The sequence below is a fragment of the Balaenoptera acutorostrata genome, chromosome 1 (assembly GCF_949987535.1).
Source record: "Balaenoptera acutorostrata chromosome 1, mBalAcu1.1, whole genome shotgun sequence".
Taxonomy (NCBI): Eukaryota; Metazoa; Chordata; class Mammalia; order Artiodactyla; family Balaenopteridae; genus Balaenoptera; species Balaenoptera acutorostrata.
This window is the reverse complement of record NC_080064.1, coordinates 120368788-120389961: the sequence shown is the minus strand read 5'-3', so window position 1 is coordinate 120389961 and position 21174 is coordinate 120368788. Positions and strand designations below refer to the sequence as shown.

The 21174-nt window shown below is 42.4% G+C and overlaps 1 protein-coding gene across 2 annotated transcripts in view; it reads right to left on the bottom strand.

Annotated features, from left to right (window-relative positions):
- Window positions 1-21174, bottom strand: part of DDR2 (discoidin domain receptor tyrosine kinase 2) — a 160028-nt gene that overhangs the window by 42827 nt on the left and 96027 nt on the right. For both annotated transcript variants that reach the window (XM_057545584.1, XM_057545590.1), the window contains exon 3: window positions 19398-19506. In XM_057545584.1, the coding sequence (XP_057401567.1) occupies window positions 19398-19479 (82 nt within the window). In that variant the 5' untranslated portion in view covers window positions 19480-19506. The remainder of the gene's footprint in view (window positions 1-19397; window positions 19507-21174) is intronic.

Here is a 21174-nt window from a genome sequence, read left to right as displayed (position 1 = left end):
ATACAGGCAGCTTTGACAAGAAGCATGGCCATATACCCAACTGAAACTCCTCTATGTTAAGGTCCACTGCATTTTCCAAGTCAGATTTGAAAGTATCATTTTGCCTATTCTTCTCAAATGTATAATTTCTCCATCAGAGGTGATTGGTTCTGCAGATAATCATTATGCTTGAATCTGGGAGGTTCAGGAATGAAGCATCAGATTCTCAAAATCTGAAGTCTCTGGAATACGAAATTGAAGGGAGGAGTAAGGATGAGGAAATACTAATACAGGATCCCAATGAGGCCAAAATTACCAATGAGTGAGGTCAATGTACGCTTCAAAGTCACACACAGGGCACTGTCCTCTCTTCTGCTTCATCCCATCAGGCAGCAAAGGCCACGCCCTGACTAAAGGTCTGCTCTGGTCCCCTCCTCAAAGTTTTTCCTACATGTTGTTGCATGTGCTAAGTGTTTTAGCCCTTAGCATCAGTGACTTAATGGGCAAGGAGAGGCTTCTGGAGGCCTTTAACCCACATGCTACACGCCCCAGTCCAGTTTACCAGAGCACCTGCATTGGCATTTAGGACACAAGCCCAGCTACTGATAAAGTAGAACTTTGCTTTCCCTTTGCCACTGTCCCCTGTGTGTATATTTCCCTCAGGGACATCCTGGGGAGGGGGCCTGGCTGGCCACGGCAGACATTCCTGGCTCTTTTGGCTATCAGCCATGTCATAGTGCCCCCAATTGCCATCTTGACCCCTAAAATACAATTCTTCACAATTTGAAAAGTGCTGTCCAACTGCCTACCTCTTTTTTTTTAATTTTGCAGCACAGGAAATATAGCCAATATTTATAACGACTTTTTTTTTTAAATAAATTTATTTATTTATTTATTTTTGGCTGCATTGGGTCTTCGTTGCTATGCGCGAGCTTTCTCTAGTTGCGGCGAGCGGGGGCTACTCTTCATTGTGGTGCGCAGGCTTCTCGTTGCGGTGGCTTCTCTTGTTGCGGAGCACGAGCTCTAGGTGCGCGGGCTGCAGTAGTTGTGCCACGAGGGTTTAGCTGCCCCGCGGCATGTGGGATCTTCTCGGACCAGGGCTCGAACCCGTGTCCCCTGCATTGCAGGCGGATTCCTAACCACTGCTCCACCAGGGAAGCCCACCTACCTGTTTTTTACCCTCCCAGTAACCCGATGTGGTAGGGAGGGCATGTACTATATTTTCAAATTGTATATGAGGAAACCAGCTGAAGTCCCATGGCTATTAAGCGATAGGGGTTTGACTTAGAACACATCTCTGAGTCCTAACCCAAAGTTTGTCCCAGTGCACCAGACTGCCCCACTCTGGTTTAGCCAAAAGAATGACCCGAGGAAAGCTGTCTCTCCCAAGATGGCAGGATGCTGATGGCAGCTCAGCAGATCAGTAAGCGAGCTGCTCTCTGGCACCCTCCGTCCCTTCTGAAACCAAAGTTCGTTCCCGAATCCAGTCCAATCTCAACATCACCCACAGCATGATAATCTACTTGCTTGCTTGTTGCTTACCAAATCCATGGTTTTTAAAATATCCTATTGTTATTCATTCATTCAACCAATGATCGGGGGGGGGGGATTTTTATGGGGTTACAACAGCAAACAAAGCAAAGTGCCTTTCGTCACAGAGTTTACATTCTAGGGTGGGAGAGAAGATGATAAGCAAATAAAAATTTAACAGGAGAGGAGATGGTAAGTGCTGTGAAGAAAATAAAGTACAGAAAGGGAATAGGTGCTCTTCTAACTAAAGAGATCAGGAAGACCTCTGAGATAAGCTGACTGAGCAGAGAGCTCAGTGAAGGAAGACAGCAAGCCAGGTGACTCCGGAGGGGAACATGCTTCGTGTAAAGGGCACAGGAAATTCAAGGAAAGAGCGTTCTTGGCTGTTGGAGGTACAGCAAGGTCAGTGTACCTGCAGTGGAAAGACTAGCCTAAGTTATTATCTAGCACCCTCCTTTTGCAGGCTAATGAACTCATACTCAACTAAAGCAAGCATTTCTGAGGGAGGATAGTACCACTTCCAATAAATTTCTCCTTCCTCTGATTTGTGACATTTTCAACATCTCTGTTATAGCAGTAGGTACAGACCCCTATGTAATATAATTATTTCTGTGAGTCCTATCTCCCCTACAGATGGCAAACTTTTGGAGGGAAAAATAAAAGGACTGTATCTTGTTTGTTTTTATTTCTTTTGTTTCTCAGTGCACATCTGGGGAGAGAATAGGTGCTTAAAAAACATTTATCGAAAACAGAAGGTAAACCTTTGAGATAGATATAGATCAGGAATAAGAAGAAAGTTGAGTAAAATATAGTCTCCCTACAAAGCTCATTCCCTAGCTTTTTCCATTTCAGCCAACTCCATTCTTCCAATGACTTGAGCCAAAAATCTTGAGGCCCATCCTTGACTCCTTTCATACTTCATATCCAGTCCATCAGGTGATAGTAAATCCTATTAGCTACTCTAAAAATATTCCTGTATCCCACCTACCTTTTGCAAATATTGTGCTACCAATCTAGGCCGATTCACTGTCCCCTATCACCGAGAAGAGAACAAGAACCTCCTACTGGCCTGCTTTTGTCCCATGTATCTACTAAAATGTAAATCAGATCATGTAACTCTTCTGCTCAAAGCACTCCATTAACTTCCCATCTCACTCATAATAAAATTCAAAATCCTTACACATCATCTGTGCCCTGAGTGTCCTGAACCTCGTTTCCACCCTACCCTTCCCGTCAGCCATGCTGGCCTCTTTGCTGTTCTTCTAGCACACTGTGTGCTTCTTCTTCAGAAATCTGCATTTATTGTTGAACTATTTAATTTAATAACATAATAACCTTCATAGTGTGGAGGAAAGAGAACTGGAATACCACATTTCCCTTTTTTTTTTTCACATGTTAACATCTCTACAAATCTGAGTGCATCTTGCAAGCAAATAGTGAGTCATAGTTTGTTTTGTTTTGTTTTTTCCTTAGAGGCACAGAAAGTAATGATACATCTTAGAGTCAGCAGTTTCTTAAATTCGATGAAATATGGTAAGAATAGCATCCATTTAGAAGCATTTATCAAGTGCAGGCAACGAGATAAGAATTCTGTCACTCATTATTTCAAGTTTCCCACTTATTACCCATTTTACTAGTAAGAGTTTATATAACTGCCCAAGACCTTTCACTGAGTAAATACTAACTCAGATTAGAATCTGACTCTAGAGGCTGTGACCTCACTAAACTATACAACGTCTGAAAATCAAGTGATTTCAAACTCATTCCTGGCTCTACCACTTAAACCAGCGGTCCCCAACATTTTTGGCACCAGGGACCGGTTTGATGGAAGACAATTTTTCCATGGATGAGGGGCAGGGAGGGGGTGGGGCGTGGGGGGTAGGGGGAATGGTTCAGGCGGTAATGCGATCAATGGTTCGGGCAGTAATGCGAGCAATGGGGAGCGATGGAGAGAGAGCAGCAGATGAAGCTTTGCTCACACACCCACTGCTCACCTCCTGCCGTGCGGCCCAGTTCCTAACAGGCTGCGGACCGGTGCCGGTCCGAGGCCTGGGGGTTGGGGACCCCTGATTTAAACTATGCAGGATCTGAGCAAACTCCACACATCCTCTTTAGATCTCAGTTTCTTCCTGTGGAGAACAAGGGAGTCAGAGTAGACGCTCTCTAAGGCAGTGGTTCTCAAAAGCCAGTCCATGGACCAATTACTTTAGAATCACTTGGGAAGGTTCTAGAATATATATTTATGAGCCTCCTCTTAGAGATTTGTTTTTGGCATATCTGAAGCTGAGCCCAGGAACCTACATATTTCTAAAGTCTCCCGGGTGATTCTGCTGTGCAACCACACTGCTCCCAGATCCCTCCCAGCCTGGACCCAGGATGATCCTCTGGGACTCTGCCAGACAGCCAGAGAAATCCTCATTCACAGTCCCACTGGGCTTTCATTCCTGGCTATCATGTATCTCTAATCACTGAGCCATGAGTGTAATGAGAACTGCTTCCTGGAACATCTAAAGTAAACCAGAAATGGGGAAGGAGGGTTGCACGGGGTGAATCAAGATCTTGTTGCAAGGAACTTCCCCACCAAGGCACTGCTTATCCTGGGAACAGCAACCTAGAAGTTTCAACAGAGATGTTGCTGCTGTAGCTGCCTTCATGGAACATTTCAGATCCATTATATTTCCTGGGCTCAGGGATCCTTTCTATTTTGTGTTCTAACTAAAGTCTTACAAGAACTTACCCTGTTTAACAGAGAAAGAGGGAGCGAGAGAGACTGAGATCCCACACAGGATACTCTCCTGGGTGTAAAGGACTATCAGCTCCCTCCCGAAGGCTCTGTTCTCCTTATCTATCGCTGTGGTAGAGCCGTGGTCCTCAAAGTATGCTCCCAGGACCAGCAGAATCACCATCACCCAGGAACTTGTTAGAAATGCAAATTCTCAGTCTCCATCCCAGTCCTACTGGATCAGACACTCTGGGGATGGGGCCCAGCAAAGTATGGTGTCGCCAGCCCTCCAGGTGACTCTGATGCACAATCAAGTTTGATAATTAGAGGACCCGGGGGAGAAGATGAGGCTTCAGCTCTCCACATAAAAAAATGCAAATGTGTCAGAGCTCCCCTCATCCTCATCCCCTCCAGCCCTTCCATCACACCGAAGCATCACACAGAAGGGTTTGAGCCCATTGTGTGTAGACAGCAGAGTGGCAACAACATTGACGAAAACTAGAAGGGCTCTCCCTGAGTCAGGAGCAGGGTCTCTGAACCTCTGCCTGGAGATGGATATAGTGTTATTGGAGAGGAGGAATTCAGGATGATAGGTGACATGTTACCTCTGCTAAGAGACAATCAAGGGGTGAGATGTAAACTTGGCCTCTGAGAATCACTGGGCCCATCAGTAAATCCCACAAATTTATCACCTGCAAATTTCTTAAGTCCAGCTATTTCTCTCCTTCCCCACACTTCCTATGCAGGGCCCAACCTCCACCACCCCACATGTGGACAACTATAATGCCTTCTAGCTCTTCTTCCTGGTTCCCCTATTGTCCCTTCTCCATATAGTAGCACAGGTGAGCTTCCTAAAGACTTATCCTAACATAAACCTTCTAACAGCTTCTCATTCTTCTCAGGATAATGTGGCCTCATCTTGGGACATCCCAGATCTTTGCTCTCTATATCCCTGCACACTGGTCTTATTCCAACTTCACAATGACCCAAAGTACCTTCCAGCCTCGAGGTCTCTCTAAACATGATGTACCCTTTGCCTGAAATGTTCTTCCTTTCCCCTCCTTTACCTACTAACTCCTGCTCATCCTCCAGCTCTCAGACCACACCTCCCTTAGGGAATTCCTCTGAGCCCCCAGCTAAATTAGAAATCTCTGTTAAATGCTTATAACGCACTGCTTTTCCTTTATAGCACCTTTCACACTTGTAGAACAAATAATTGTTTAATTTCAGTCTCCCCACTAAACAGTACATGTTTTGAGGGCAGGATCCTGTCTATCTTTCTCTCTGTTGTCTCTCTAGTTTCTAGTAGGGTGTCTGGCGTTAACTGAGTCCTCAATAAATATCTGTTGAAAAAGTGGTAAAAGAAGAGTTTTATGTTGTTTATTATTACAGAACGTAAAAGCAAAGACCTGGGAAGTCAGAGAAGGATAGCCCCTACTAATGACATTTAACCAGGCAGCAGACATCTGAGACTTCCTTGTAAGCCTGGGCCATTACATATTTTATTGCAACCTATCATGGATTTATTCATGGATTTATTCATGGATTTGTTCATGGATTTATTTAACAAGTATATTTATTTAATGACTATTTGTGTATTTATTTAACAAATAAGGTTCTGTTATGTGTAAGGTACTATTCTGAAGATACAGTAGTGAACAGATAGAGAAAATGATTTATCCCATGGACCTTACTTTCTGGTAGGGGAGACAGACAAAAGGCAATAGATTTTCAACAATCAAATAGGCAATCAGGGCTTCTCTGGTGGTGCAGTGGTTAAGAATCTGCCTGTCAATGCAGGGGACACGGGTTCGAGCCCTGTTCAGGGAAGAGCCCACATGCCACGGAGCACCTAAGCTTGTGCGCCACAACTACTGAGCCTGCGCTCTAGTGCCCAAGAGCCACAACTACTGAGCTCATGTGCCACAACTACTGAGCCTGCGTGCCACAACTACTGAAGCCCACGTGCCTACAGCCCATGCTCCACAACAAAAGAAGCCATGGCAATGAGAAGCCCGTGCACTGCAAGGAAGAGTAGCTCCTGCTCACTGCAACTAGAGAAAGCCCGCGCACAGCAATGGAGACCCAATACAGCCAAAAATAAATAAATAAAATAAATAATTTTTTTAAAAATAGGCAATCAAATTGTCTATTTGACTATAGCTCTTATTAGCTATTACTATTTCAGGTAGTGTGACAAAACTATGGAAAACACTAAAACATGGTATGAGGATAAAAGTGATGGTGGGGAAAATGGGGGGTTCTTTTAGGTAACAACCTTCACCAGAGAGTTTCCATTTTACTTGTGCTTGTTTACCTGCTTATTGAAACTGTAAGCAATTTTGAGAATAGTAATCATATCAGATTCTTTCTTTTCCCCCTCACCATCTACCAACACAGAGCACCATTAGATTCTCAACACACATTTGGCAAATAAATAAGTAGACAAAGAGGTAGAGAGATGGGTAGATGGACAGAAGGATGAATGCAAGGATGGATGAATGGAGACTGTGAACTTAACCACAAGTTAAATTCTTCAGAGCAGGTGCTGCAACTGATTCATTTCTCTGCCCCCGAACCTCCCAAAGTGCCTGGCCACAAAAGATACTCAGCCCATGTTTGCTGAAAAAATACCCTGCTCAGTTGCATTTCCCCGACAAGGGTCAAGGTTTGTCAGAGTGAGCGCCATCTTGTTCCCAGCTCACAGCCATCTCCAGAGGACAGTGAGCAGCAGGGATGCTCTTTCAAGGGCTTTGTGGGCATTTGCATGAAAGGAAGAGAAGTTCTGACATGAATATTAGTCAGTGGAGGATCCCCAGCTCAAGCTAGAATAAGGCTCTGGGCCACAAGTGTTACAAACCCTCTTCAGACAATGGAGTGGGGCTGGAGGTCTAGAAGTTGAGACCAAGGAATATACAGATGAGGAAAGGGAATTCAGAGACAAGAGCCAGCAAAGCAGCCATTAGGCAAAGTGTCTTGATGAATCAGTATTGCCAGGGGCCTCAGAGAAAGGACACAGGAAAATAGACAAGATGATCTTGGATGGCCTTTCTCATCCTAGTGGGTCTTTGGAACCAGGATGAACCTTGGCCCAGGGCAGCCAACGTGGCACTTCTTAGCAGTACCAATGTGGTTTTCCTATTGAATATGACTATTTTTGGTAAACTCCTTCTGTGGAAGGGATCCCAGCCAATAGCAAAGACTCAGAATTGCCAAGTAGGCCCAAGTCCTAATTGTCAGGTCCCCTTAATTTCCCCCAAGCCTACCTCATTGTTTATCAGAGCCCATCCATCTGCCTCTGAGCTCCACATTATGAAATATAAAGCAGCATGAAAAGGCAGAAAATAGCAAGGGAAGCAAGAGACCCTGCAGCAAAGAAGTATCACCTGATTTTGCCTGCTGAGTTGTCTTGGTGGTTTCCTGATGCCTCCACTATCCACCAGTCTCCTGGACAGAGAAGCCAACTCACTTTTCCAGTTTCTCAGAGTGGAAAACTACCAGTACTGGCTGCTACATGCCCAGGCGGGAGCTTGGTCCATCCTGAGCTCTGGTAGAACCTGGCAGGCAGGCTGAGGAGAAGCAGCGGCCACCAGGCCCCAGCTTCCAAGAATTATTTTCACACTGTGCTGCCAAAGTTGAGAGCCTGAAAGGGCTGCTTGTTCCATGATGTTTACCATCTCACTGTTAGCTCCAGACCACAGGCCCCCATCAATGAGTGTCCTATATGCAGCTTCCAAGAAAACACACACACGACACATAGAAGGCCTGAGGCACGAAGAGCTGACAGCTGGGCCTCTCTGGGCACAGGCAAGGTAAGACTGACGGGGGTGGGGTGCAGTTATTAGGGTCAACCAGGGGACCCAAGACAGTCTCTGGCCTAAAGGAACATTTGCAACCATAAAACTTTAGAGCCAGGACTTTAGGAAACCAATCCCTTCAACGGCTCCATGTTAAATATCAGAATCTCTGAGCCCCAGAAAGGTGAATTGACTTACTCAAGGATGCACAGCTGACTAGGGTAATCAGGACTGAAATTCAGATCCCCTGATCCCTGGTTCCTCTTTCTTCAAGCTCAGGCTACCATGACCTAGTTTTTTCAGCTCCAGAGAGGACAAGGTGATCCAGTTAAAGAAGCTGTTATTTGGGCCCCTTCTCTCCATAAGCTCTACCTAGCAGGCTACTTCAGACTGGTTCACTGTGCAGGTAAATATCTACATAAAGGGATCTTGCTAGGTGCCAAGGAAAATTATTTGGGTTCCTCTAGGTACAATGAAGTTATTTTGCCAAGACCTCTTTTGCCCAAGTCTAAATTCCCCTTAGGAACAGTTCTTTAAAATTGCAGTTTTCCAAAAAGCCCAAAGTATTTTCCAGAAACAGTTATTGCAGAGCTCCAGAATAGGGGTCCCCAAGCTACACTGGATTTCCGGGTACTGAGATGAGGGTCAGACAAGATATGTTCTTCTTCCTGGTTAACAAAGTCAGCGAAAGGCTCGTAGTAAAATAGTGTGTTCATTCCCTCAACAGGGAGGTAGGTTGAAGACACAGCTGGGTAGCCATGAGTCAGGAGTTGAGAAGAAAGCCGCGGCATAGTTTGGAATCAAAACAGGTCTATGCTTAAAACTTGATTCTGCCATTTCCAAATTGCAGGACCCCCAAGACAAGTTACTAAGCCTCTCCGAACCTCAACTTCCTAGTCTTTTAATAATCCTGCCAAGCAGGGTTGTTGTGGAGATTTAATATAATGTATGCAAAGAACGTAGCACACTTCCTGGAAGGCAATAGGGCTCAGTAAATGATATCTAGGTGAAGGAGAGGGGATATTACATTCACGTTTTCTTAAGCAATTAAAAGATTTTATGGCCTTAGGAAGATTAATTAAACTTTAAGCCTCTCAGTTTAACAGTAATAGTAGTACTTGTTTATAAGAATGTTGTAAGGAAATATGAGTTATATATGTCAAGTACTTAGTAATGTTTAGAACAGAGTAATGCTTAGAACAGTAACATTTAATAAAAGTTAGGTGTTATTTATTTTCTTAACTATTTTTACTCTGATTCATTCTAAAAAAAAAAAAAAAAGATTGGAATTGGCTTCCAAAGCTGTATAAGATACTAAGTAAATAAATGAACAAACAAATAAGTGGAGAAATGTGGGTAAGGGAAAAGAGAACAGGGACAATAAGATAAGATGGAGCTAAGGTTTATATCCAAAATATTACATTTGGTTCTATACCTTTTGCTGGTGATAGGCCTCAAATTTGTCTCTGAGCTTCCTACTAGCCAATTCGAAAAGCAAAGCATAATCAGTTAATATAAATCACAATGGCAACGAGATAAAAGTGAACTTTTTATTTCTGTTTCCAGGTGGCATGGAGTAGCTTGCAGTAACCCTCTCCCTGAGGATAATTGGAAGAACTGAATAAAATTCACAAATCATCTACTTGAAGGCATCTGATTGCTGCTGAGGTAGTGAGAACAGAGAAACTGAAGCTTCAGAGAAGGGAGAATCTGACAGGTGACATAACTTCTGTAGTCATGTGTAGCCCTTTGTCAACTGGAGGCAAGGGCAAGAGGCTGACTCTGGGGTTTGCACTGGTTAGAGGGTCACTAGAGGATAAAATCTAAGAGCTTTTGAAGTAGACCTGGGATCCTTCTAGCAGGCGGCTTTTTTCTTGCTCAGCACATTTGCCAAATGATGGGGCTGTGTAGAGATGCAGTGGAGAAACCTAAGGAGAAACCCTCTGAAAGCCTGAACTGAGTTTTTGAGTCTGACAAAACAAAGATTAGAGTTCAGGACCCACCAGGAAGAGAGGCCACAGAGAAAACACAAGAGTTTTTAAAAAGCGCTGAATAACCAAGAATCCAATCTTATACCCTTACCAATTGCCCAGAGTGAAGAAATTCTACCCTACCAAGTAAAGGCAGATCCAACTGCTTTCACTGTTGGCCAATCTGGACTTTGGGTTCACCTCCTCTTAAGAAAATCAAAGATCCAAACACATTTCTAAAGAGAAGACCACCCCAGCCTCACAGAGAAGCGGGCCAAGTCAATTTCAGGACATCTTAATGGTTATAAATAAAGAAAAATTTGTTTGAATTTACCCCAGTATTTGTAAATTTCTTACTCTTGGCACTTCAAGAGAGGAATTTAGATTCATCCTCATAAAAGAAATTAAGGATTAATTTTACTTAATCAAGAAACACAACCAGTAGCCATAGATATACCATGTCGTTGTTGCTGTTATCATTAGTAGTTGTAGCAGTAGTAGTAGTAGTAGTAGTAGTAGTAGTAGTAGCAGTAGCAGCACTAGTAGTATAGTAGTAGTAGTAGTAGGATAGCCATCCATCACTATTGAGCAAGTTCCTCAATAAGAAAAGCTATGGTGGGCTTCCCTGGTGGCGCAGTGGTTGAGAATCTGCCTGCCAATGCAGGGGACATGGGTTCGAGCCCTGGTCTGGGAAGATCCCACATGCCACAGAGCAACTGGGCCCGTGAGCCGCAATTACTGAGCCTGCGCGTCTGGAGTCTGTGCTCCGCAACAAGAGAGGTCGCGATAGTGAGAGGCCCGCGCACTGCGATGAAGAGTGGCCCCCGCTTGCCACACTAGAGAAAGCCCTCGCACAGAAACGAAGACCCAACACAGTCATAAATAAATAAATTTAAAAAAAAAAAAGAAAAGCTATGGCAAAGTCCTAAGTATTGGTCTAACCTACTAGAAACAAACAAACTAATATTATCGCTTTCTCAAGGTGGTTTTAGCCTGTCCCCATAGCCAGGGCTTCTCTTATGCCAGGATGAACCATTTCTTAAGTTAGCAATGCTTATACAGAGAAGATACTCTTCATTGTTAGACCTTATATATTGACTACAGCTTACAGCACCCAAAAGATTAAATCTGAATCCCTCCCTTGAAAAGTCAAGAGTAAAAGCTTTACACGTATTTGGGTAAACTTAAGCACATTTTTCTTTATTTATAACCACTAAAATGCTCTGCCCACAGGCCAAAGGAGAGAGACTTTAAGCTTTTAGGAATAAACAGAGGCTGCACTCTACCTCTGCAAGGCGAAGGGCTCTCTCAGCCCTCGGACATCAGAGGCTGGACCTCTTTACTGCACATTAGTAGCTGCAGCTCAGGGAACTTCAGTCTATCATCTTTCTACTTTGCACTCCCATCATTTAAAGGGATGATATCATATGGCCTCTTCTCAGCTTCTGAACATCTTTGTGAGATCAAGTCTCACATGGCATAATTTAGATCCATTTTTGTAGAAAAAAACAGAGAAGCCTGGGAGCTTCTTAACTTCCCTTCCTTTCTGCCTTCTTTTTATTCCTTAAATATTTATTGATTGCCTCTATAAGCCAAGCACTGTGATAGGTGTCCGTCATGAGGACACAAGAGATCGACACCGCACCAAATAGACAATAGCCAAAGTCATAAACATCTGTGAAGCAGGAAAAAAAGAAGTTGCATACTTTTTAACAACTCACCACCTCCCACTTAAGTCCCCCCTGCTCCAAAACCCTCATTGTTTTGAATGTCTTAACTTTTGCTTTACTTTACTGTGTATGTGTCCAAACCACTGAAAAATTCTGGGAGGGCTATCTTACCACATCCATGCTCTTCAGAGGCCTGTTGGCTAAGACCAAGAGCTAAGTCAACAATCACACTATTCTCCCCAGAAAAAATACACCGTCATGGATATGCTCAGGCTGGGCACACAGCCCTGAATCCCTTGGAATTAGGATGGCCGGAGTTCAGGGCTGTTAGAAACCCCTATTCTCCAAAGGTAATTTGAGTCTCTCTTGGAGACCACAAGGGATGATAATAGTCACTAATGAACGCTTTTTCTCTTTCCTCCTCCATCATCTGCTTGATAGAAACTATTGTTTTATAGTGTTTGGGTTATTTTAATTTCCTTCTCTTCCAAAAGTAACAAATCACAACCCTTGACATTTGCATATAACTTTCCAAAGTCCATTGACTTCATTATCTCATTTGGTCTCCCTATAGTAACCCTGTGAAGTACAGAAAGCAGAGTTTATTCTTCCCATTTTATAAGGGAGCAAAGTGAGGTGCAGAGATTTAGTTAAAGTCACTAAGCTAGATAGTGACAGAGCTGGAACTAGAATCTAGATCTCTCAGTTGCCATGGTCTCTTCACCATCTTTGTTGTCCTCACACTCTGCTGTCAGCACATACTCTCCACGCTGTCTATAATATGACCTCAGGGTCAAGAAGAAACACCAATTTAGGGGACAATCTAGAAAGAGGCCCCAGAGAAGCTTATTGCTTGTTTAGATTTTAGAATGTCCTGATCCCAGATTTGTTGAAATCTTAAAGCAAAAGGAACGTGCATCCTGGGAGGGAAGACATTGGCACAGCATTTTGTTATCACTGGGTGAAGGCAAAGCCTTTGATCAGAAAGCACTTGTCACATACCGAGGATCCCAAAATCATGTGGATCCTGTTTTTGGCAACACCTTGACCTCATCTTTACCCTATGACCCCTCAGTGACAACCACCTCCAGCCTCTTGTTTTTCTATTTGTGGCTCTGTGCCTTTACTTGAGCTCAGTTCTCTCCCTTCCTCTTTTCACTGAGACTGGCAAATTCCTTTATCTCTGGGTCACTCTCATACCTTCACCATCTCAGCCAGCATGACATTGGAGACTTGATGTGATTGGGTAGCACAAACATTCAGTGAGTCTAACACTCCAGGAGGCGGTAGAGCACAGAGGTCAAGAATGTGCTCCCCGGAGGAGGATCACATCCCAGCTCTGCCACTTGGCTAGGTCTATAATCTTGAGTTACCTAATGCTTCTGGGCCTCAATTTCCCCTCGGTGAAACTGGAATAACAATACCACCTACTTCATAAGATGATTGTGAAGATTAAATTTGTTGACGCCACTTAGAATGTTACCAGGAATATATTAAGTGCTCATTAAATATTAGTTGGTATTCTTCTTCAAAATTTGCATTCTCTTTTCCCCCATTTGGCACAACTAAGAGTGCTTAAGGGGCAAATGAGTTCCTGTTATCCCCAGAGAAAGATCCTTTTACTGGCAGGAAGGATACCAAAGGCCACCCTGAGGCTAGACTCGAACAACAAACATACAAGCAAGAAAGAGCCAATCTGGGCAGCAGCTAGCACTGCTCACTTACGAGAAATTCAACCCAGGAGGTGCCTTCCCAGGGCCCTGCTCAAGCCATATAAAGTACACACATACACATACGTACAAACACACAGACTTAGCACCTCAGGCCTGGTTTCAGAAACCTGGAACTAGCACCACATTCTGACTAACAGTTGAGGCCCCATAAACCCTCTCAGCACATCTCTGGAGAAAATGAATAATGAGAACCCTGGGAAACAAAAATGATTTTTCAGTATGGAAACGTGTGTAGGTAATGTAGCAGGTATCAGCCTTGGTGGGAGACGAGGGAGTGGGGAGAAGGGGGCAACTCTGTGCAGAAAGCACCAGAGCATCTCCAGTACTTTGGTTTCTTTGCAAGGGTGAGTTGGTCCGGAAGGGCTTCTAGCTCTAGCCTTGCTTGCTGAGTGTGCTAACAAGATCAAGGTTCCAAGTGTGACCTCTATAGGATCCTGTTGTCTTACCCTATTCCTTGGCTTCAGGCTGTCCCTCAAACCCAAATTACCTCTCACCCCCATAAATGTACATCAGAAGTCACAGAAAGGAAACCATGAGGCTGCCCAGCTACACATGATTATTAGAGAAAGATCATTTCCTCAAATGGCTCCCAGAGGAGTGGGTAGTCTGGTGGAAGAAACCTGGGGTCCCTGCTTTGCCATTAGCTATGTGTGCAGTCATGGACAAATCATTCACCCCCTTTGACGCCCAGTTCCTTTATCTGTAAAATGAGAAGGAAGGACTTAAATATCTCTAAGGTTCATTGCAGCATGAATAACCTAGGATTCTAGGTCCCTAGACCCTAAGAACTCACTGAATGCAGGACTGATGCTGGAAAGAATAAAACCACAGGGATGAACCGAAAACCAATTTGGAGCCAGTAGGAGAACTCCTCTCTGAATCTCAAGCCCTTAATGTCTTTGTTCTTCCTTTCAAAGTGGGAACATTCTAGATACCAAAGGAGGACTCCCCCACCCCAGAGCTCTGAACTGCTAGCAAGTTGCCTGCTTCCTATGAGGGGAAAATCCAGGATGGAAATGGGAAGTCCCAGCACTGCCTTGCCCTGGCTCTGTACCATGAATCCTAAATGCCTGGGTTGCCTGTTGGGGAGAAGAGGTGTTTCTCCCTTTTCCAACCACAAGTAGTTGTCACAAGCCAAGTCAGGAGAATGGAGCCAATTGCCCCTGTGCTCTTCACATACAACAGTTATCTAGATGGCTGAGTGAGTCCTCAGGACTTCAGGTTTTCAGGACTAGGTTTTCAGGATAACCAGGTTACTTCTATTTCTTCCTCCTACCTGGAACTCCACAAGGTTCTGGACCCTTAATGGCCACTGAAACACTGGTTTTATACATTCTGGAGGAGCCTGACCCTGGTGACTGATGAAACAACTTCAATAGCCAGGCGTATTCTTGTACTTCATTGTGGAGTCTAGAGGTGTCCATTTCCCATGGAGGTAGCCTCGGCTCTCCTATTAAGTCCAGTAGCCCCAGCCCAAGTTAAGAAAAAGGGTTCTTGACCCACGGACCCTACCGGAGGATGGCAAATTGCCCTTTTGGGTCCTTCGCTCATCACCCTGCATGTGTACTCTCCCTCCCTCCCAGCCATTGCTTGTGCTATTTCTTCTGTCTGAAAGGTTTCCTCTTGGACCCACCTCTAGAGAAAAAGATGCCCTAGGGAAGGTGGCTTCTAGTACTATGAAGCTCCTGCAGGCTAGGCTGGGGCGGGGTTTCTGGACTCAACTTCTCACTAGGGAGCATTTTAGGATTTACACTGTAAAAATATTCATCAGCTATCTCCTATGTGCTTAGCCTTAAAGGCAAGATTCTTCTGAAGTTCAGGCTTTAGATCCTTGAGCCTGGGAAGTGGCAGGGAGCTGGGGACAAATGGTCTTTCTTACAAAGAATAGCCATGCAAGTTCAGGGGCCCTGTTTCCAAGCCCAAAGCCTAGCAATATCTTCCAATATGGGCAGTAAAGTTCCCACACCACTAAATCATAGTAGGTTTGTGACAAAGGATCTCATACATTATCTAATCCTACTTCATTTTATTACTGGTGAAAGGATTAAGAAAGTACAAAGGAAAATATAATGACTTAGTGTTATGCAACTAATTTAAGACCAAGCCAAGGGAAGCAACCTAAATGTCTTTCAACAGATGAATGGATCAAGAGGATGTGGTGTATATATACAATGGAATACTACTCAACCATAAAAAATAATGAAATTTTGCCATTTCACCAACATGAATGGAACTGGAGGGCATTATGCTAAGTGAAATAAGTCAGACAAAGACAAATACTGTATGATATCGTTTATATGTGGAATCTAAAAAATACAACAAACTAGTGAATATAATGAGAAAGAAGCAGACTCACAGATATGAAGAACAAACTAGTGGTTACCAGAGGGGAGAGAGAAGCAGGGAGGGGCAATACCAGAGGGGAGAGTAGGGGATTAAAAGGTGCAAACTATTAGGTATAAAACAAGCTACAAGGATATACTGTACAAAATGGGGAATATAGGCACTATTTTATAATAACTATAAATGGAGTATAACCTTAAAAAATTGTGAATCCCTACATTGTACACCTATAATATTGTACAGCAACTACACTTCAATTAAATGAAAAAAAAAAAAAAAAAACCAAGCCGGGATTGTAACTAGGATTGTTCTCAAAATAATTTTCTAAGTGAGTTAAATATTATTTTCCAAATGAACTGTAAATCATTCATTAGAATGTTCTAATAATATCCAAATCATTTGATGATTTGTAGAAATGTTGTTCAGAAATTGTTGGTATGATTCTTTGATGCAGATGCCAATAGCTAAATGATTCTCCTGAGACAAGATGTTGACAGAGGGAACTGCCTCAAACTTTTCCAATGACTTCCTCCTTGAACTGACAGTCAGTAGGTCCCAATCCTTGATGCACTGTTGCAGCTAGAAGAGGGCTAGGCACACTTTTCACACTTCAAGACTATGTACACACACCTGTATGTCAGTATTTCCCATGTGGACTTGCAAACCTTCCACAGCAGCCCATAGTGACAATACCAGTTTCAACACTGCCACTACTGGAAATGCTACTAACATCACCTGACCCACTACCTGCTTTGCTGCCACTGTCAAAACTCCAATGCTTTAGAGCAGTGAGCCACCAGCCCAACTGCCCTCATGCCTTGACCTGTATCACACTAGCACTACTCTGCAGCCTCCATGGGGGTGGCAACTGTAGGACACTTATGATCTCAGTTGTAGAGAATTTCTCTAAATAGCAACATTATTCTCCCTCTGTTGGTTTCTGCTTCTTTGTCTAGATTGATATTTTTAAATATTCAATATCCTTATTATGAATAAGTCATACTAAGACAGAAGGCTCACTGACCAATGGCCATGGTGAAATCTTCAAAATGAGCTTAAATCAGTGTTTGTTTTAGACTTTATATATTAATTGAATTTAATACTTAGCCCAGTTACTATTTGCCAAACAATATTTACACTTAATAATCCATTAAAACATATTTCAATATGTTAACAATAGATTGTATATAATATTTGTTTACAACCCAATTCTCCTGACTTAACTCCAACATTTCATCTATTTATACCAAATGGCCAGCCTGTGGGGAAGATCTAACTGGCCAAGAATTTACTCTATTACTTTCAGTCCTTCGGTGACACCAATAAGGACTTCTGAAAAGTCATCCTTAAATCAACATGCATTTATTATGTACCTACTCTGAGTTCATCAGTGTGTGTGAGCCCTAAGCCTCCATGAGCCCCAAGCTTTGTGACTAGACTCACTGCTGCCCATTGCTTGTCTCCAGCTTAACTTGGTAAAATACCAGAAATGGTAGAGGGAAGTATTATCCCCTCAACATACCTCAAATATTCCATGTTCCTATAAAGATCTTTGCAAGTCAAGACCTTTATTTCTTTTTCCTTGGCAGAAAGAGCCAGTAGAAATAGTTGATGCCAGGAATGGGGGAAAATGTTTTAAAGATAACTGCTTGCTGTCTTCAAACAGCCTGTTTTCTGTTCCAGGGCTACAGCAATGTTGTCAAACACAGATGGCTAGCTCTTTTGGTTTAGTCATTTAAATAGCCTCATGTCATACCAGTCTCTATGAGTGTGCCAAGCACCAAAACATCCTACCATTCTGTGCATTCACAGCAACTCTTCCTTGGAGACCAAAGCAGGGAGAATGACACTGGGTTTGGTAAATGTAGTAGGAGGCAACCAGACTTCAACTAGGTGAGAGGAATACAAAGCAGAAAAATGAAAGAATGGTGTCAAAGTTCAGATCTGAGATGCACCAACTAAGCTTATTATAAGAAAGTAATAAGGTGAGAATTTCACAAATGTACACTCATGCTATATGAAGAAGAGGAAATGAAAATGCCCTCAGGAATCCAAATATAGAATGAAGCCACTGGAATGCTCATACACTGCCATGGGGTGTTATATTGGTAAAATCACTTTGGAAAACTCTTTGGCCACATGTAGAAAAACAGATTATATGAAACATATAAGTCACTTCTAGGTATATACTCAAGTCTTTTGACTTGAGTATATACCTCTATCAAAAGACCTTTACAAGAAGGGTTACAGGAGCTTTATTCATAATGAGCTCAAACTGGAAATGATCCAAATTCCCATCCACAGTAGACTGAATAAATAAAATATTCAAATAAAATAATAATATACAACAATGGAAACATTCACCAACTGCATGCAATGATATGGATGAATATCATGAACAAAATATTGAATGAAAGAAGCCAGACACAAAAGATGACTCCACTTATATAAAGTACAAAAACAGGAAGAATGAATTTATGTTGTTAGAAAACAAAATAATGACTACCCTTGGGGTGAGGGTGGGGAAAAGTGACTGAAAGAGAGTGTGAGGAGAGCTTCTGAAGTGCTGGTACAGTTCTGTTTCTTAATCTGGATACTGCTTAGATGGATGTGCTCAGTTTGTAAAATTCATCAAATTGAGCACTTATGCTATATCTACTTTCCTATATTTATATTTGTGGCAAAATGAAAAAAATGACTTCAACCCTTCACACTTCCCTTCCCTGAAGGTATTCAGACCTTCCCTGTGTAATTTTTTGTGCTCTCCACTCTGACTCTGGGCTTGGCCACGTGACTTGCTTTGGACAATGATATCTCAGAGAATATGACTCAAGCACTGGCTTGAAACATGCTACATGTTTCCCTTTCTGCTCTAGCTGCTGTGCAATTTCCATTAAAACATATCTATACTAATCTGCTGGAAGAGAGCACAGCAAAGTTGCCTCAGTTGTCAGAGCTAAGGCCATCCTCAATGAGCCAATAACCAGCTTATTCCCAGATATGTGCATGAATCCAGAAGAGACCAGAAGAATAGTCCAACAAAGACCAGACTAAATCACCAATTTTGCATAAGTTGTTACGCGGCATTACTATGGTAATAGACAAGTGATACAATTGTATACTTCAATTTAAAGTTAAAATATACGTGTAATTTTAAAAATTGGGGGAAGGGGACTAACATACCTATTTTTGAGCATGGTCACACCCTGTAGGAAAGAGAAACTGCCTGAGATCCTACAAGACCAGGGTCCCCAAAGCATAACATGTCATCCAAGTAAAATACAGGCCTCAGACAGCCAAACATAACTAGAAAACCAACCTGCAGAATTTCTCCAAGCCATCTAAAAATTCTCTCCTTCAGTATCCCAGAAGATGAAGAAGCAAATGTTTGCTTCTTCCACTTCCCACTTTTAAAAATTTTCCTTTTATTCTACCCTACTCCATATAAGAAGCCCTTTCACAATATTCAACATGTCATAGAGAGAGTATAGTAATTTCTGTTCCTGCTATGGCCAGGTTTCACCATGGAGGGAAAAAAAAGGAGGGAGGAATGACCTTTTGGGCCCCTTAGCAGTGCCTTTCCCAAGACGAGCATTGATGGGCTTGAGTGTTCAGCTGTCTTCCAGCGTGGGGCTGAGCAATGGCTGTGTTACCTGGGTTAACCTGAGCTTTTGCAGAACTCAAGATAGGCAGCAGCAGGAGCAGCACCAAGGGCATTCTGGGAATCAGGATCATCTCAGAAGATGGTGTTGGAACTGGAGCCTGCAGCCCACCAAAAATGCAGGAAAACAAGAAAGACAAGGAGAGGAAATGAGTGAGGCAGTTACTTTCGACATGAATGAACACAACTTGCATCTTTGTGTTCTTACAGTGTTTATTTCTATATTCAGAACTTTAAATCATGGATTTTAATACTTGAATGGGACATTCAATAGTCACATACTATAAGAATTTTCAGACTCTGGGACACTCAATAGTTATGTAATATAAGAATTTTCAAACTCTATTAGATCATATACTCATGGAATTAAAATTAGCCAAACTATAGGTGGGTAACAAAGTTTTAGTAAGATAAATACTTACCCAAATTGTGAATGGTGATAAAGTAAAACTTACATTTACAATGTTTTCATAATTTTAAGGTTGATTCCAGTATTAAACCAAGAAAAACATTCAATGATGTTAATGTGTTTGCCTTTCAAAAGATGTAAGGTCAATATTTATCCTAATTTATTAGCTCTGGAATGATACCTGAAATTCTGTATTTTTAAGCTCCCCCAGAATAATCCATGTTATTAATGGATTAGAGTTGAGACATCAGCATGAACTCACATTTAGCTTAATAGAGATATAGATGGTCACATATGGAAATATTTATAGATATGTGTACACACAGTACACACACACATATATCTATCTCCTTGCTATATAAGCTAAGAGGGCCTAGAAGCAATGACACCCCAAGAGCAATGAGCAAACCTAGTACCCAGATCTTGACTTCTAATACCATTCTCCAATAAAAGGAACCAGGGTTCCTTGGAGAAACTGCTAATTCCAGGACTGGGGCAGGAAATACGATGATCTTGGAGAATCTTTTAGTGCCAGATGAGCCTGGAGAATTTTTAGTGCCCCAAATTGAGAAAGCATACACAAAAATGATGGGGATATGGCAAAGGAACACGGAGCCAACAGAAGGAGTTCCCAGTGGCCAAAGCTGGAACAACTTAAGCAACAAAATGAATAAAGTAGTATTGGATTATAACTCAAGATATAAAATAAATATTTACAAGTCCATGTTGATATAAATAAATGATTGAATAAACAAATGGAGGAGAGTAGACAAATTTCTCATGCAAAAGAATTCTAAATAATTTATGTAGATACTCTCTACTCTTAAAGAGGTGGTGCATAACCACCACTCTCACTTCCCCACCCCCGACTCCTTAAGTGTGAGCTGTACACAGTGACTTTCTTCAAAGAGTATAGTATGGAAATGGAGAAGGTAATTTTTCAGTAGAGAAACATGACAAACACTACCTCAAGCCAGATGATCAAGGTTAGCATCAACTTTGATAAGTCACACTGATAGTATGTATCCTTGATATGATGTGATGAGAATGGCACTTAGCCTCTGTGGTCTTTTTCCCAAAAACCCATTACTCCAGCCTAATCATGAGAAACACATCAGACAAATCCCAATTGAGGGAAATTCTACAAAATTCCTGATACATAATCCTCAAAACTGTCATGGTCACCCAAGACTAGGAAGTCTGGGAAACCAACACAGCTAAGGGAGACAAAGAAGACAGGACGACTAAATGTAATGTGACATCCTGGATGGGATCCTGGAACAGAAAAAGGACATTTGGGGAAAACTGAGGAAATCTGAATAAAGTAGAGACTTTAGTTAATAATGATGTGTCAATATTG